General features: G+C 44.3%; 1 protein-coding gene across 1 annotated transcript in view; it reads right to left on the minus strand.

Annotated features, from left to right (window-relative positions):
- The window catches only part of CFAP251 (cilia and flagella associated protein 251), a 74,225-nt gene that overhangs the window by 46,733 nt on the left and 8,074 nt on the right, over positions 1-19,418 (minus strand). The window contains exons 6-9 of the mRNA XM_055549953.1: positions 15,538-15,675; positions 12,966-13,075; positions 6,467-6,578; positions 6,136-6,216 (exon numbers count right to left, since the gene is read on the minus strand). Coding sequence (XP_055405928.1) covers positions 6,136-6,216; positions 6,467-6,578; positions 12,966-13,075; positions 15,538-15,675 — 441 coding nt within the window. The remainder of the gene's footprint in view (positions 1-6,135; positions 6,217-6,466; positions 6,579-12,965; positions 13,076-15,537; positions 15,676-19,418) is intronic.

Genomic DNA, 19,418 nt, shown 5'->3' on the forward strand with positions numbered 1-19,418 from the left:
CCACACTCCCCCGTCCCTGGGATTCTCCACGCAAGAACACTGGAGTGGGTTGCCATTTCCTTCTCCAGTGCATGAAAGTGAAAAGTGAAAGTGAAGTTGCTCAGTAGTGTCTGACTCCTAGTGACCCCATGGACTGCAGCCTACCAGGCTCCTCCGTCCATGGGATTTGCCAGGCAAATAAATAATATTTTGGGGACTTCCCTGGTGGTCCAATGGTTAGGTCTCCATACTTCCACTGCAGGGGGCATAGGTTCAATCCCTGGTGGAGGAACTAAGATCCCACAAGCCAGGTGGTGTGGCTAAAAAATAAAATAAAATTAAATAATATTTTTAATTAAAATAAATAACCGAGTATGAATATAAAACAGAAAACACATGGCATTTTATAAGCAATAGGAATATAACTGAAATACTGAGTGTGAAAATTAATAAACTCGAGTTTCCTTTCTTATTTAGTCTTATTTACTGTAATTCATCATCTATAAATTGGAACAAGCAAAAGTAAACCAGTATTCACCAATAACCTTTATTCTGTGTCCTTTTGGACAAAGGCTGCTGTGTACTGATTTCTAAATTTGACGGGGCCACAAGGGAACTTGGAATGAATGCAAAATATTGGAAAGATTTTCTGATTCCTGCCAAGATGGTGAATAGCATGGGTTGCCTGGCTCCCTTCCCAAAAACCAACCCTGTGGATACTATAGAAGTGAAGGAAACCTGAAATGCAGAACAACTACAACAAATGAGGAATCCCTGCAGACACTTAAGTGCAAGTCTTGAAATGGTATGTGTGCAGGAGGCGGGTGGCTGCAATCTGACAGGAAGGGGTGCACAGGAGGCAGCTTTGAGAGACAGGTTCAAGAAATGCTTTTTAAGTTCCCTTCCTGCCCCTTCTACCCCATCACCGACTCCTTGCCCCTTGCTTGCTGCATCACTTCAGGAATGTAAGCTACCATGGCTAATGTCTGAGGATCAATTTCAGGACAGCACAAAGGTCTGGGTGGGGTGAAGACCTGGTGAAAGGAAGTACATGGACGAGGCTTCACAAAGGCTGAAAATCAGCCTCAAGTCACCTCAATCTCTGATTAGATGGAGGTGACTGCTTTGCCAAAGGCCCCAAAGAAGCAAAACTAAGTCTTCCTTGGAGGAAGTTATTATCATCCTGAGCCTCAAATTATTCCTATTCTTTTTAAAGTACAACATCAGGCATTCAATGAAAAATAGCCAGGCATATGAAAGAGTCATATGACTGAAAAGGAGGGAGATGAGTGATCTACAGGAGGAGAACACCAGATAATTTTTATGGCTGGGTGTTCAACTGAATGTATGTACCACATCTTCTTTATCCATTCATCTGTTGATGGACACTTAGGTGGCTTCCACATCTTGGTAATTGTAAATAATGCTACTTTGAACATTGGGGTGCGTGTATCTTTGTGAATCAGTAATTTTTTCCAGATATATGCCCAGGAGTGGAATTTCTGGGTCATATGGAAGTTCTATTATTAGCTTTTTGAAAAACCTCTATATTGTTTTCCAATGGCTGAATCAATTTACATTCCCAGGTGTACAAGGGTTCCCTTTGCTCCACACCCTCACCAATATTTGCTATATGTGGCCTTTTTGATGATAGCCATTCTGATATGTGTGAGGAGATAGCTCATTGTGGTTTTGATTGGCATTTCCCTGATGATTAGCCACAAGATAACTCTATTTTTAAAAAGAATCAAATGGAACTTTTAGATATGAAAAAAAAACTAGCTTTAAAAACTCAAAATATGGTTTAACAGAAAATTAAATATAGGCAAATAAATAATTCGTTAGTAGAAAAGGAGCTACCAAGGAAGCCCAATTAACAGTAAAAAAGGAAGATAAATTATAGGAGAAAAGATCCAGAATGAAGCATAAAGACACAGAAGAACAGAAAAGAGAATAAAAGATCTTTGGGACAAGCTGAAAAGGTCTAACTTACATATAGCTGGAGTCCCGGAAGGAGAGGAAAGAAAGAATGTGGCAGAAATAATGTTTGAAGAGACAATGGCCAGAGTTTTCCAAAACTGAGGAAACATGGCATCTCAAGTTCAAAAAACCCAAAGGATAAAGTTTTTTTTTTTTTTTTTAAAAACCAACAACATGTCCATACACACATATATACACCATCCACTGAAAAACTGCTGAAAACCAAGAGAAAATCTTAAAAGCAGCCAGAGGTGGGGGAAAAGACACATAACTTAAAAAAAAATTCAGCAGTAAGGTTGACAGTTGTGGGACTTCCCTGATGGTCCAGTAAAGAATCCACCCGTCAATGCAGGAGTCATGGGTTCAATCCCTGGTCCGGGAAGATTCCACATGCTAAGCAGCAACTAAGCCCTAGAGTCCATGCTCTGCAATGAGAGAAGCCACCTCAATGAGAAGCTCTCACACCGCAACCAGAGAGGAGTCCCTGCTCACAACTAGAGAAAGGCCGTAGGCAGCAACAAAGATCCAGTATAGCCAAAAAAATTTTTTGTAATTTTTTAAAATAAAATCTATAAAATTAAAAACTAAAAATGGGGAGACCCGTTGGGAAGCTATTAAAAAAAAAATGTCCATTTGACTGGGGATACAGTGACCGTGAGCAGCACAGCTCTGTTACAGCGGTGGGTGGGTGGAGGACAGATGGGAAGAGGGAAATGTCCATCCACAGAGGATGGATAAATAAGTCCTGCAACACTCAAAGAGCAAAAAACAAAACAGCAGTGAAGGAGAACAGGAATTACAGCTCAAAGATTGACATGAACGATTCTCAGAAACAACGATGAGCAGATCAAACAATTATTCTGATTCCAAACATATGCATGCTTGGTCATTTCAGTCATGTCTGACTCTTTGCAGCCCCATGGACTGTAGCCTGCCAGGCTCCTCTGTCCATGGGATTCTCCAGGCAAGAATACGGAGCGGGTTGCTATTTCCTAATCCAGGGGATCTTCCTGACCCCAGGCGTTGAACCCACGACTCCTGCAGCTCCTGCACTGGCAGGTGGATTCTTTATCACTGAGCCACCAGGGAAGACCCAATCACAAATATAGAAAGGTCAAAAACGGGCAAAATGAAAACAGATAGTATTGAGAGATACATATGTCACCAGAGAAAAGTATAAAGGAAAGCACAGGCATGAATAATACAAAATTTGGGATAATGGTTAACTTCAGGGAGCACGACTGAGGATGAGATCAGGAAGGGGAACACAGGGGGCCCCTAGGGTTAAGGTAACATTCTATTCCATGATCCTGCGATGAGCACACAGGTACATTTTATTTTCTTCTCTAAAATGTACACATTTTGCATGTATGCCTTATTTAGCAACAAAACATAAAGAGGTCAAATATTTCCTGCAAAAAAATAAAAAATAAAAAGGAAATGAGATGAGGAAGTAGAGAAAGCAAGTGTGGAAGGCACTTCTGAGAAGTTTCCCTGTAAAGAGGAGCAGGGGGCGTAGCTGGAAGGAGATGTGAGGTCAGAGCATTCTCAGGATCAGTGGTCCTAAAGCATGTTAATGCGCAGTAGAGGGAGAGGTGAGAGCTGCAGAAGGGCCTCAGGCAGCCAGGAACTAGTGCACTGGCCCTTCACTGCAGTCAGAGGCGAAGACAGAAGATGGTGAGGTTGAAGGTGTGTGGCAGATTTACAGGGCTTCCCAGGTGGCTCAGTGGGTAAAGGATCCACCTACAATGCAGGAGACACTGGTTCGATCCCTGGGTCAGGAAGGTCCCCTGGAGGAGGGCATGGCAACCCACTCCAGTATTCTTGCCTAGAGAATCCCAAGGACGGAGGAGCCTGGCTGGCTACATCCCACGGGGTTGCAAAGAGTTGCACATGACTAAAGGAACTTACACACACACACACACACACACACACACACACACACGGCAGGTTTGGGAGGGAGAACAGGCTGGTGTTTGTATCTGACGGCTTCCATTTTTCTCAGTGAAACAGGAGGGGTAGGGGTCATCAGCTGAGTATGGGAGGCAGGGCAGTGGGAGATGCGAGGAGCAGGTATGAAACTGTTGTCTCTAGAAATGAAAACGACAGCCTACCAGAGCAGCCAGTCCAGGCTGAGAGCCCTCTTGAAAGTCAGGACTGAATTTTAAGTAAGATGAATCTGCTCAGTTGGGTGGTTCTCATCAGCGACATTCAGCCCTCTGGGGCCTGGATCCGGAGGACGCTGACGGTGGGACCGCCCAGGGCTTGGGGGAGGGGCTGGGAGTTTGTGCAGTGCTGTCCACAGTACTTCCGGAGGGGATGGAGATGTTCTATCTCGTGTGTTGTCAACAAGGGTAGCCACCGGCTCCACGTGGATGAGGAGTGGTTGAAATGTGGCTAGTGAGACCAAGGAAATGAATGTGTGCTTTTATTTTAACCAATTTAAACTGAAATAGCCATGTGTATTTAGCAAAGCTGCAGTATAGAAGTCAGCTGCATTTCTATACACTAGCGATGAACATACTGAGAAAAAAATTAAGAAAACAATTCCACATAAAAATCATAAACACATAAGCATAAAAAATACTCAGGAATAAATTTAGCCAAGGAAGTGAAAGATTTGTACACTGAAAATTACAAAACACTGCTCAGACAGACTTTTTGACACAGTAGGAGTGAGAGATGGTGGGATGATTTGAGAAAGTACAATTGAAACATATATACTACCATATGTAAAATAGTTAGCCAGTGGGCATTTGCTGTATGACTCAGGGACCCTGAAGCTGGTGATCTGTGACAACCTAGAGGAGTGGGGTGGGGACGCAGTGGGGGGTTCAAGAGTGGGGGCCAAACATACATATCTATAGTGGATTCAGGTTGTATGGCAGAAACCATCACAATACTGTAATTATCCAATTAAAAATAAAATACAACTAAAAACCTGGTGAGATTAAAAAAAAAAAAACACTGCTGAAAGAAATTAAAGATTATATAAATAGAAAAACATATTGTGCTCCTGGGTTGGAAGGCAATACTATTAAGATGACAATACTACCCAAAGGGATCTACAGATTCAGTGCAATGTCTATCAAAATCCCCAAAATATTTTTGGTATCTCATCCTAAATATCCAAGTATGACTGGTAACTCTAAGAAGTAAGGAAATTTGGGACCTCCCTGGTGGTCCAGTGGTTAAGACTCCAGATCACAGTCCAGGGAGTCTGGGTTCAATCCCTCATCAGGGAACTAGATCCTGCTTGCTGCAAGTAAGACCTAGCACAGCCAAATAAATTTTTTTTTTAAGTAAGAAATTATTTTTTTCTGGGAGCAGGAAGAATGTTGGCGGAGGGGGAGAAAGAGAGAAAATGGATATAAAACTGATAATGATGTGTCTGCTGAGTGCAGTCACCCAGATCCCCTGCTTGGGTTCTAGTTCACACAAGCAACACACGTCCTTACCACAGCGCCTGGGACACAGTGCAATAAGCGCAGGTGAACAAAGGCTATGAGGTTGACTGAGACGATACAGAGCCGCAGAGTCATCGCTCTTGGTGCCCTTGGCAAGTCGCCTCATGCAAATCAAGAATTCTGATAATTGCCCTATATGAAGAGCAGTTCAAAGCATGCTTCTAGAATAAGAAAAGCTGGGTGACTGTAGACCAATTATTTGATAATTAATAGCACTAATATTAATTCCACAGTAACCTCTTTCTAGCATGTTGCATAGATTATGTGAGATACCACATGCAAAGAACTTAGCAGAACCTGCACATAAGAAGAGATTTAAAATAATAGCTATTATCACCAAAAATAAACTAAGGACATGGATGCCTGCATGATAAGTTGCTCCAGTCAGTGTCCAACTCTTCGCGACCCCCATGGACTGTAGCCCGTCAGGCTCCTCTGTCCATGGGATTCTCCAGGCAAGAATACAGGAGTGGGTTGCCACTTCTCCAGGGGATCTTCCTGACCTAGGGATTGAACCTGCATCTCCTGTGTCTCCTGCATTGCAGGCAAAGTCTTTACCACTGAGCCGCCGGGGAAGCCCAAGAACACGAAAAGGAGTTTTTAAAAAGCTCTAGTGCATCATAACTAAGCTCCCGCAAAACAAAAAGGAGTTTTGACCTGGCTTCAGGATAACTTCAGGTGGATCTTTACAGGTTCAAATTGAACTCACCTGAAAACCATACTCCTTGGGGAGGTCAAGAGTGCACGCTGGCGTTTCTACTGCTAATGTCCACTTCCAGATGCAAACTTTCTGTGAGTGAAAGCAGACAGAGGAGAGAGAGAAGGTTCCCGAACGCTGCTGAAGTCACCTACACCTCTCATGGTAACGCAGTGACTTCTGCTAACTGAGCAATGCACAGTGAGCTCGGCCTCAGGCAGGGAGCCCCTGATAGGAATCTGCTCATCCATCCACCCAGAGAACCACAGATTCCGCACGGCTTGAGGCAGAGGTGCTCACAGGGAAACATTTGACAGGCTGGCTGCCCCAGTGGGCCCCGTACCTGGATTTCGGCATCTGAGATGGTTGCCAGATACTTAGCGTCGCGGGTCATGGCCATGGCCCTGATGCCGTTATCTCTCGGGCAGGTGTCGAATATTGTATGCACAGGAATGCTGCAAAACACGATGGGGGACACCCACTTCAGGAACAGGACAACTGTGGTCCATCCACACTATGGAATGTCACTCCGTCACAAAAAGGAGTGAAGCACTGACCCAGGCGACAACATGGATGAACCTTGGTGCTGAGGGAAAGGAGCCAGACACCAAAGGCTACGCGTTGTATGATTCCATTTACATCAAATCTCCGGAATAGGCAAATTCATCGAGATCGATAGCAGATGCATGCTTGTTCCAGGCGGTTGTGGATGGAGGGTGGGGGAGTGGGTTGTGACTGCTGATGGTTTCAGGGTTTCTTTTCAGAGAGAAGGAACCAGATAGAGGCGATGGCTGCCCCTAACTGTGATTACACGCAATGCACTGAATTGGCATTGAGTCTCAATTACTCTTGAGACTTCCCTGGGGGTCCAGGGGCTAAAACTCTGCGCTTCCACTGCAGGGGGCCCAGGTTCAATCCCTAGTTGGGGAACTAAGATCTCACATGTTGCATGGTGGGGCAAAAAATAAATAAAATAAAGTGGTTACTTTTATGCTACGTGAATTTTGGTGGTAGTGGTTTAATCACCAAGTTGTGTCCAACTCTTTGCAACCCCATGGACTTGTAGTCTGCCAGGCTCCTCTGCCCATGGGATTCTCTAGGCAAGAATATTGGAGTGGGTTGCCATGCCTTTCTCCAGGGGATCTTCTCAACTTAGGGATCAAACCCCATCTCCTGCATTGCAGGCAGATTCTTATACTGACTGAGCCATACATGAATTTTGCCTTAATTAAAAAAAAAAAAACAAAACTCTAATCTGGCCCTTAACATTCCTCAGCCATAAAAATGAATGCTTTTGAGTCAGTTCTAATGAGGTGAATGAACCTAGAGCCTATTATACAGAGTGAAGTAAGTCAGGAAAAAGAAAAACAAATATCATATATTAACACATATACATGGAATCTAGAAAGATGATAGTGATGAACCTATTTGCAGGGCAGCAGTGGAGATGCAGACATAGAGAACAGGCTTGCGGACACAGAGGATGGGAAGGAGAAGGGGGGATGAATGGAGAGACTCATATGGAAACATATACACTACCATATATAAAATAGATAGCTAGTGGGAATTTGATGTATGACTCAGGGAACTCAAACCAGGGCCCTGTGACAACAGGGTGGGAGGGAGGTTCAAGAGGAAGGGGGCATATGTATATTTATGGCGGATGCATATACTGATATACAGCAGAAGCCAACACAATACTGTAAAGCAATTATTCTTCAATTAAAAATAAATTAATTTTTAGAAAAAGCTCAGGGCAGCATGTAAATGTGCTATTTGTTCCCTGTCTGAGCTCGAGTCTCTCCTTGGTTATCAAGGGCCAATTTTGGGCCAGGAGTGAAGGATGAGAACATGAAACAAGCTGCCTTGGACACCATCCCAGCTCACAGGAAAGCCGCAACCTCCTCCAGAAGGGGGAGAATAAACAAGCATAGGCTTTCTCCACAGCAGCTTAGCTTCATGTGTCAAAGTCTTCAATGCGCAGATCCTAAGGGCCACCAGTTTCACTTCTACAACTTGTTTTTTCCCTAGAGAAATAATAGCAAAAGCAAACAGAGATAAATGCCAATTCATATTCCTTGCGGCACGGCTTTCACAGCAAAAATTTGGAACTACCACAGATATCCATTGCATATGGGGTTTATTTAACAAATAGCATGGTAAAACCATATAAAGAAAAAAATGTCACCTTCAAAAAGAATGAGGTAGATTTGAGAAAATGACTAAAATTTTGTGGAAAAAGCAAATTGCAAAGCGGTATACGTAGCATCATCCTGAGTGTGTGTGTGTGTGTGAGTGAGTGTATGTGTGTGTGTGTTTATAAGTAAAAAAAAATCTGGAGGAATGAACTGCAAACCACATGGTGACTCCAGATATAGGCTTGGGTGAAGGGGGACTTTCATTTTTTTTTTAATTTCTACATGTTTGTATTATGTCACTGACAACACTTTAGAACTGTATGAAGCAGACAAAGCCTTAACACATGCAGAATTTAATTAGACAATATATGAATATCTGAGAGAGTCAAAGTAACAAAAGAAACAGTTGAAGAAATGATGGAAGTGAGTTGTGATGTGGGGGAGGCCCTGACCTCCACTGGAAGAGTGGGTGGTAGGAAGACTTAATCCAGATACATGGGCTGTGTGGATCCATGGTTTTTCTTTTTTATTACTTACTTATTTGGCTGCACCAGGTCTTATCTGCAGCACGTGGGATCTTTGATATTCGTTGTGGCATGCGGGATCTTTAGTTACAGCACATGAATTCTTAAATCTCAGCATGCTAGATATAGTTTTCTGACCAGGAACTGAACTCAGGCCCCCGGCTTTGGGAGTCTTAGCCACTGGACACCGGAGAAGTTCCCGCAGTTGGTTTTTCATAATGGAGACCTTAATGTAAACAGGCCTCAGTATGTCACACTGGTGTACCAATTGGCTGGAACCAAGTCCACACGCTGGCTGAGGGCCTGTCTGGTTCTCTGTCACTTGAGAAATTTTATGCCACTGAGAAGCAGCCCCCAAAATTCCCTTGAGAAGGGAGTTCTAAAGTTGTTAGGAATGTCCTTTGTGGGGAAATGTCTCTCATCTCTGGAGATAGAATTAAATGTAGAGAAGATGAAGTCAGCTGGACCTGTGCTGTTAACGTTTGTGATAAAAGATTTTTTTTTAAAGGACTGAGTCATGTTTAAGAGAATTTAACATATCAGAGTCTCTGATATGTTAACAGATTAATTTGTGATTCTAATTTACAGTCTGTAGTTGATTTAGACTTGTGATTTCAAATTCAAATTGTATTAGGTTTATAAACAATATTAGAACACTTAAGAGAACTTAAGACTTGCCACATTTATGTCTAGTTTATTAGATTTATGAGAATTACTTAAGTACTGATGAAGGATTTATTTGTTAATCAGACTACTAAAGAACTTAAAGATGAAAATGAATATATTCTATTTCTAAATGCAGTTTACAATGCTTAAAAGGACATAATAACAAAATTTGTGAGACCAAACACTAATCAGAGCCCCCCTTATAGGAAATTGCAAAAACATGCTAGATTTGCAGAGTTAGGATTCAGGTGAACTAATATCTCAAAAGAAGAAGTATGGTTTATCACTTTAATAAATGAATATTAATTTTAACACCAAATATCCTTTCTGGGTTCCCCAAGTCATCATTTGCAATATCATAAAACTCATTATCGATGAATCATTTGCATTGTTAACCAGAGACACACTTTACTTTAGAGTAAAGAAAAAAAATTACTGCAGAGTCACCCCCAGTCTAATGGGGGAGACAGTTCTATAAACAAATAAAAAGCAAAGGACAAACACAGTTTGAAAGGAGGCCCGCTCTGCCTGGGCCAGGAGAGCTGTCGGCAAAGGGTCGAGAGAAGAGACACAAGAGAGAGCCCCGCCCGTCCTGCCTCAGGAGGCTGTGTCATGACTCTCAGCTGAGAAGCATGTCATTGCTACAGATGACCGCTAGGCACACAGACGGGGATTGTGGCAGAAGTGTTTGCGTGGCTAGTGTTTGAGGTGCGAATCCCCTGCAACAGGGGCTGAACTGGCAATGAGCAGTCCCTGGAGGGTTCTCAGTAGGGGAGCAACACGATTGGATTTTGCATTTGGCTCAAAGATCAAGCTCAAAATGCTGTGGAGAGGAACTGCCTTGGATACAGTGGTTAAGACTCTGCACTTCCACAGCAGGGCCTGTGGGTTGGATCCCTAGTCAGGCAACTAAGATCCCACATGTCACATGGCCAAAAAAATAAATTAAATAAGATCTTAAAAAAAAAAAGTTGTGGAGGAAAACCATACGATGCTGTTGGCCACACATGTGTATTTAATACAACAGCTAATATTCTGGAACAAAATGTTCCAAATTGACTAGAGGACTAGGATTGGAGATGGTGGCCAAAGGAGACTAGCTCCCAATTAAAATGTATTAAAATAATTTAAAAAAATCAACAGATGAATGGATAAACAGAATGTATATTCATGCAATGGAATCTTAAATGGATATAAAAAGGAATGGAATACTGATTCATGCTACAACATGGAAGAATTTGGAAAATATTATGCTAAGTGAAAGAAGCCAGACACAAAAGCCACATATTGTATGACTGTATTGACATGAGATGTCCAGAACAGGCAAATCTACAGAGATAGAAAGTAGATAAGAGGCTACCAGAGGCTGAGGGGCGGGAGAGTGAGCAGTTCATTCCTTCAGGTTTTCTGGTTGGGCGATGCAAGTGTTCTGCAAATGGTGGTGATGATTGCTTAACATTGTGAATGTAATTAATGCCAGGAAATTGTATGTGTAAAAGTAGTTCAGGAGCTTCTCTGGTGGTCCAGTGGTTAAGATTCCATGCTTCCACTGCAGGGGGCGAGGGTTTGATTCGTGGTTGGAGAAGTTCCACATGCCCCGCAGTGTAGCCAAAAATAAATAACTAAAAGAAAAAGTAGTTTGGTGCCATGAAGGGTGGGTTGAAGAGCGAAACTGCAGAGGGGGCAGGAGAGATCCAACAGGAGGCTTTTGCAGTGGCTCAAGCAGGAGAGGATGGGCGGAGGCAGAGGTTATTTGGGGGCAAAGGCACAGGACTTTTGGACAGTTTGGCAGGGGAGGCCCAAGGGACCGGCAGGTGGAACCCCCTCCCACAGTACCCCCTCAGCAAACACAGGATACACTGAGAGTAAGATGGTCTGGCTTCAAGCCCTGGGTGTGCTCCTGCCCGGCTGGAGAACATCACCAACAGCACCCGCATCCCCTCATGCCGCAGCTAAGGAACGGCCAGAGGAGGATAAGGCTGAGAGGGAAAAAACAGCACTGGGCGGAGAACCAGGGGCACATGGTGTCAGAGGAGACAAGGGGAGTGAAGGGTGTTGGAAGCCACTGAGCGGCCAAGCGAGGTAAGGACTGTGGATAGGTTAACACAGCCCTATGGATGCCACGGGCCACCCGGAGGAGGGAAGTTCCTGTGTCCAGAAATTCAACATAACTTCTTCCTAACCTTCCTCTCCACCTGGACTCGTCTAACCCACCTCACCTCTCCCCACCCAACCCCCAACACCCAATCAAGCCCTTACAATCTTGTCAATGAAACTGACACTGCTCTCTGTCTCTAGGACCAGGAATTTCGAAAGGACACACATCTGTGAGCATCTGCCCTGGGCCAGGGACTGTGCTCTGGATCTTCATAACAATCCTGTAAGGTGAGTAGCGTAGGTCAGATGGTGCGCCCCTCAAAATTCACTCCACCCAGAAGCTCAGAATGTGGCCTTACATGGAATCAGAGTCTCTGCAGGTCTAATTAGTTAAGATGAGGTCATACTGGCTTAGGGAGGACCCTAAACCCAACGACTGGTGGCTTTAGAGGAGAAAAGACCTTACAGAGAGATACGGAGGGGAAAACACCACGTGAAGCAGAGGCTGGAGGGACATGTCTACAGGTCAAGGGCCACCAAGGATGCCAGCGACTACTTGAAGTCAGGAGGGGAGCATGGGACAGATTCTCTCTCAGGGCCCCGAGGAGCTCCCTGCAGACACCCTGACTTCAGATGTCTGGCCTTGCGAATAATGAGAGAATAAATTTCTGTAATTTACGCCACCTAGTTGGGGGGTAATTTTTTTGTATATATATTTATTTATTTTACTGTGCCGAACCTTTTAGCTGCAGCATGTGGGATCTAGTTCCCTGACCAGGAATCAAATCCCAGGCCCCCTGCATTGGGAGCACAGAGTCTTAGCCACTGGATCACCAGGAAAGTCCCTGGAGGTAATTTCTTACAGCATCCCAGGGAAATAAAGACGGTATGATTAGCATTTTTTTTTTTTTTTTGCAGATGGTGAAAGTCACACAACTTCTCTGGGCCCCCCAGCTGGGTGAGTGTGAGTTGGCCTCCCCTCAGGCCAGTATGCCTGGTAGCATCAGTTGCTCAGTCGTGTCCAACTCTTTGCGACCCCATAGACTGTAGCCCGCCAGCTTATCCATGGAATTCTCCAGGCAAGAATACTGGAGTGGATAGCCATTTCCTTCTCCAGAGGATCTTTCCAACCAAGGGATCGGACCCAGGTCTCCTGCATTGCATGCAGATTCTTTACCATCTGAGCAACAGGGTTTCTGGGTTAAAGAGCCAAGAATTGTCCATGGGAAATTCACCAAAGTCATGTCACTCCCATGGGCCTTGAGGCAGGAAGACAAGCTCTCCTGGGACCCTTGCACCTTGTCCTGCATCCCAGCACCAGCTTCTGTATCCCCAGACCAGCATGCCTCATTTTTTGTGGGTTACAGTGGCCCGATACTGTACATAAACGAGGAGGAGGTGGCTCTGGCATGCCTACCCTGTGAAAGAGTCCCATATGATGATCAGGCAGTCGGGCCCTTTGTCGGCCGTGGCGACCCAGCGCCTGTCTTCGCTGATGCAGAGGCAGGAAATGACGTTGGGGTGGCCCTGCGGACATGGAGAGAAGATGCTCTGAGACATGGAGGGTGCGGCCCAGCCCTGGCGCCAGCAGGAAAGGCGGGACCCCAGAGAGAGACGTGAGCTCCCTGTCCAGTCTCCACCTCTGAACATCCGACTCCTGCCCACTTTCCCGGTGTTACTCTACAGCCAGAGGTTTTCAAACTTTCCCTTGAAATGCTTGTGGGAGGGACTTCCCTGATGGTCCAGGGGTTAACACTTCACCTTCTAATTCAGGGGATGTGGGTTCCATCCCTGGTCAAGGAGCTAAGATCCTACATGCCTCAGGGCCAAGAAACCAAAACATAAAACAGAAGCAATATTGCAAAAAATTCAACAAAGACTTTAAAAATGGCCCACATTAAAAGTAAAAAAAAGTATTAAAAAAAAAACAAAACACTCACAGGACAAGCTACACGCCCCACAAGAACAGTGGCTTCCTAGGGGTCGAGGCATGTACCTGACTCTGAACCCTGGTTGAGAATAAATGTCTGGGTCCTCCCAGGTCCCACCTCCTTGGACCCCCCTGCTGGCCTCATCTCCCTTAAAACTGCTCACTCGGGTCCCTGAGCAGCTCTGGAGCCAAAGCCTCCTTGCTGGCCTCTGCTTTCACTTGTATCCTCCTACAATCCTCCCCACACAAAAAGGAATCTTCTGGAAACACAAACGAGAGATGGCAGCCAGGAAACAACCCCTACTGCCCTCTTTCCATGTCACCCCCTCGCTCACTCTGGCCTCTTCTCTGGGCCCCACACAAAAGGCCTGAAAATCTGGAGCTTTCTGTCAGGGATGCTCTTCCCCGCAAAACTGCCCCTGGTTGGCTCATGCTCAGCCTTCGGGTCTCAGCAAAAATAGCACTTTTCCATTCCCTGCCTACCAGTTCAGAGGAAGTCTTCTCAGACCTTGATTTTTCTCTTTTAGAGCAATTTCACATACCCATTCCAGCGATTATTATAATCTTTATTTTTATGCAATTTTATTTTTTATGTATTTCTTTGCCTGTGCCAAGTCTCTAGTTGCCGCTTGTGGGACCCTCGGTCTTCAGGGCGGCATGCTGGACCTTTTAGTTGTGGCGTGGGAACTCTTAGTTGCAGCACACAGGATCTCCAGTTGTGGCACGCGGGAACTAATTCCCTGACCAGGGATTGAACCCAGGCCCCCTGCTTTGGGAGCACAGAGTCTTAGCCACCAGACCACCAGGGGAAGTCCCTAATCTTTAGTTATATATTTATGTGTTCACTTGGTTAATGTCTGCCTCTCCATGGTGGGGGGAACTAGGTCTGTTTTGTTCATGACCTCATCTGAAACGTAGTGGTTATGACAAATACATATGGAAATGAATGAATGGCCAAGGCCCCGCCCAGCCATCCCCTCTGGGGAGGCTGGATGCCTGCCTGGCTGCTCCCTGCTTTTCAGCCCATCTACCCCTCCTCCACATCCCTACCATCACACTGTCCCTTTTCCCCCTGCTGCGTTAGGCGCTGCACATTCAACTAAGCACCAAGAAGGGCGTGCTGACTGTGTATATTTCAGGACTTCTAGGAAGCAAATTCCTGAAGTTACACCCACGTGTCTTGGATCCCTAGCAGGATGCTGAGTACTGGCTGACCACTTGGAAAAACACCTGGTGAAGCTTCTGATCTAGGCTTTGACTGAGGAAGGTCCTTATTAAAATATAGGTCAACTGAAAGGGGTGAAGTGGAACTGTTTACCAGGTTAACTAGTAGAAATTCAGACACTGGAAAAACATTTGGACAGGTAAATGAAAATGAAAGGGGTCAAAAAAAACCATCCGGAACAGAGGAAGCAGAGCAGTGTGGGGACGGAAGGTGTGTGGGGCATTTAAGGAAGCACTTGGGGGTGTAAATAAAAACAGATGCTGGAGGGAGGAGAGGGAGGAGGACAACTGACCTACTTAATACTTTCAAGTTAGGAGACCTGAGCCTAAGACCCGGCTTCACCACCTGCTAGAGCAGTCTTGGGCCAGTCAGCTAAATTGACCTGAGCCTCAGTTTCCTCTCCTGTGGAATGGGGATATTAACACCCACTTTTCAGCATGAGTAGGAGGATCAAAGCCCTGAGAGCCCTGGAAAGGAGGCTAAGGGTTAACCGAGGTCTGAATCCCCGCTGAAGAGCTTCCCTTTGCGTTCATCATTGTCCCGTGGAGACAACATGGTCTCTCCTGACCCCATTTTTACAGAAATGTAAAAAAATACAGATGCTTTAGACTCTAGTTACTATAAAATTAGTCAACTGCTATTTGTAAATTGATTCTGATTAGAATTAGAAAGACAACAAACAGCAAAAGTTGTTTGCAAACAGAATTCGCTCTGGTCAGAAGGGAGGAAGAAACACGTGACTGAGATAGAATGAAGTTGGTCCTGGAAATAAAAAACAAAGTGCTGCATTCAAGTTAACGACAACCTCTTTCACCAGAAGAGGGGCCTCCAAACCTGAAGATGGTACTGGTTGTTCTTGAGGACGTTGTAGATGACCCCAGTGTGACCACTGGCGTAGAGAAGGACTCTCTCGTTTTCTCGAATGTAGTAAACGGGAAGGGAACTGTTCCACCCGAATGACCAGGTCATGGTCTGTAAGACAAAGGTAAACCAGCAGGACACTATGGTGTGTGAGCCCAGAGCTGGGCTGCGGGGCGATCCTAGCACGAGTCCTGGAGGAAAAGGGTTCACATTGTTAGGGGAAGCACACTGATTGAAACCGCCCACCCTGGCCAGGCACCATAGTAACCATCTGCATGAGTTGTTTTACGACAGGCGATCCCGATAAGGAATACAGAACTAATAAGCCACCACCAACCGGAAGAGTTCAGGAAAGGTCTAAAGGAGACATCACGTGTCCGTCCTCTTCCCAGAACCCCTCTCACTAGCATCCATCTTGGCTGAGCGATGCGTGCACCACCAGGAAAGACTCTGAATTAGAGTGATTGGCCAAAGACCACCTGGAAACTAATTCCATCACCATAAAACCTGAGACTGCAGAGTAGTTCTCCTGGGTTCCCTTACCCTACTGCTCTCCACCCGGGTGCCCTTTCCCAATAAAATCTCTTGCTTTGTCAGCACATGTGTCTCCTTGGACAATTCATTTCCAAGTGTTAGACAAGAGCCCAGTTTCGGGCCCTGGAAAGGGTTCCCCTTCCTGCAACAACATCATCAGCCAATAAAGAGACACCACCTTGGGACTTTGCTGGGGGTTCAGTGGCTAAGAATACACCTTTCAATACAGGCTATGTGGGTTCTATCCCTGGTCGAAGAACTAAGATCCCGTGTGCGCGGGGCAACTAAGCCCTCAGGCTGCAACTCAGATCCAAAACTGCCAAAAATATAAAACTGCCATCAAATAACAATTTTTTTAAAGAGAGAAACATCACCTTGAGAAGTCAAGAACATGCTACTACGTGGATGACCCCTAAGAATGTGATGCTAAGTGAAAGCAGTCAGATGCGAAGGACCACATAGTGTATGACCCCATCTATATGGAAATGTCCAGAATAGGCAAATCCATAGAGATGGAAAGTAGGTCAATGGTTTCCAGGGGCTGGGGGAGGAAGTGGGGAGTGACTGCTTACTGTGTATGGGTTCCTTTTGGGGTGACAGAAATGTTCTGAAATTAGTGGCAAACGTTGCATAACCTTGTGAATGGGCTAAGAAACCAAACAATTGTACTTTCTTTTTTTTTTTTTTTTGGCTGCGTCAGTTCTAAGTTGTGGCATGCAGGGATCTTCGTTGGGTCATGAAGGATCATTCATTGCAGCACACAAACTCTCTAGTTGTAGCAATGAGGACCTAGCTGCTCTGAGGCATGTGGGATCCTAGTTCCCCAACTAGGGATTAAAACCCGTGACCCCTGCATTGGCAGGTGGATTCTTAACTACCGGATCACCAGGGAAGACCCAATTGTACATTTTAAAAGGGTAAATTTTCATAGACATAGAAAACAAACTTATGGTTACATGAGGGGAAAGTGGGTTGGGAAGGAGGGATAAACTAGGAATTTGAGATTAAAATATACACACTACTATATATAAAACAGATAACTAACAAGGACCTACTGTATAGCACAGGGAACTATACTCAATATCTTATAATAATCTATAAGGGAAAAGAATCTGAAAAAGATACACACACACACATATATATACATACAAATATATATTATATATAACTGAATCACTTTGCTGTACACCTGAAACTAACATTGCAAATCAACGGCATTTCAACAAAAACAACTTTAAAAATTAAAAAAACTTAAAGGGTACACTTTACAGGGATGCGAAGAAACTGCGACCTTTATGCATCATGGGTGGGAGTGTGAAACGGTGAAGCTGTTGTGGAAAACAGTGTGGAGATTCCACAAAAAAACTGAAAATACAATCCCCATGTGATCCAGCCATTACACTTCTGGGTAGATTCCCAAAAGAACATCAATCAGAGTCTCAAAAAGATACGTGTACACCCATGTTCAGAGCGGCACGTTTTGCAATAGTCAAAAGGCAGAGGCAACCCCAGGGTCCATGGACATATGAATGGATAAACAATGTGTGAATATTACTCAGCTTCCAAAGGGACAGAGATTCTGACACATGCTCCAACGTGGATGAGCCTTCAGGACATAATGTAAGTAAAATATGCCAGTCACAGAAAGACAAATATGAACTGAACGGTTCCACTTGTCTGAGGTACCGAGAAGAGTCAAATTCTTAGAGACAGAAAGTAGAAGGGTGTTGGCAGGAACTGGGTGGGGGGTGGGGAGTTGGCAGCTGTAGGTACAGCGTGTGTTTCACAAGATGAAGAGAGTTATGGGGATGGCGATCATGACAGTTCCACAACTCTATGAATGTATTTACTGGGTTGGCCAAAAAGTTCGGTTGGGTTTTTCCATAACAGCTTATGGGGTTTTCCCTGGTGGCTCAGTTGGTAAACAATTCACCTGCAATGCAGGAGACCCACGTTCGATCCCTGGGTCAGGAAGATCCCCTGGAGGAGGAAATGGCAACCCACTGCAGTATTCTAGCCTGGAAAACCCCATGGACAGAAGAACCTGTGGGCTACAGTCCATGGGGTCACAAAGAGTCAGACACGACAGCAACTAAACCACCGCCACCTAACATGGTTTTTCCTTACAGAAAAACTAGAACAAACTTTTTGGCCAACCTCACAAAATCATTTTACATGTAAAAATGGTTATGATGATAAGTTTTATATTATGTACCTTTTAACACAATCTGATTAAAACTACGTATTTATTTATTTGGCTGCACCAGGTCTTAGCTGCAGCACGTGGTATCTTTAGTTGCGGCATGAGAACTCAGTTGTGACATGTGGGAACTAGCTCCCCAACTAGGAATAGAACTTGGGCCCCCTGCATTGGGAGTCTTAGCCACTGGCCCGCCAGGGAAGTCCCTCACCATAATCTTTTAAGAAACAGTTAAGAGGGTGGATTTTATGGCATGTGATTGATAATAACTCCATTTAGAAAGAAAAGCAAAGATGCAAGGTGCTTACACAGGTATGTTTACTGTGTAAGAATTCAGTGAGTTCGACACTTGCGTGTGCACTTTCTCTTTGTATATTTCAATAAAAAATGTTTCCTTTAAAAATAAAGGAAAGCCTTCAACAGTAATTAGAAACAACTTCCTATTTACCTACTCCCCAGAACCTAGAACCCAGTTCAGTAGTCAGCCATACAGTGAGCACTGACTGTTGTGAAATTCAATTTACTGAATGAGAGTATGTAGAATGGATAAGTTGTAATAAAGTCACTAAGTAACTTCTTAAGAAAGGCAATTATTTAGCCTGAGTATTTGTTCCTTATTCACGATTCTCCCTGGAAGGACAAAGTATTCAATATAAAGAGATGAAATTCCCTTAGGAGGATTAAAAACCCCATGTTTCTAGTAACAAGTAAAATAAAGTTAAAATTTCCTGAAATGAAAAATAACAGGTACTATAAATCTGACTATTGCTTTCAATTCAATAGCAGTTTGTTTATGCATATTTTTGTTTTCAATGTCTCTTACAAAAATTACAGATAAACTGTGGTACATGCATACAATGGAGTATCATTCAGTGATAAAAAATAAATGAAGGGGGATTTCCCTGGTGGTCCAGTGGTTAAGACTTCACCTTCCAATGCAGTGGGCGTGGGTTTGATTCCTGGTCCCTCGTGGCCAAAAAACCAAAACGCAAAACAGAAACAATACTGTAACAAACTCAGTAAAGACTTTAAAAATGGTTCACATCAAAAAAAAAAAAAAAAAAGAAAGAAAGCAATGAAGGAATTCTCTGGCAGTCCAATGGTTAGGACTTCCCACTCT

This window comes from Bubalus kerabau, chromosome 16 (assembly GCF_029407905.1).
Source record: "Bubalus kerabau isolate K-KA32 ecotype Philippines breed swamp buffalo chromosome 16, PCC_UOA_SB_1v2, whole genome shotgun sequence".
In the NCBI taxonomy this organism is placed as follows: Eukaryota; Metazoa; Chordata; class Mammalia; order Artiodactyla; family Bovidae; genus Bubalus; species Bubalus kerabau.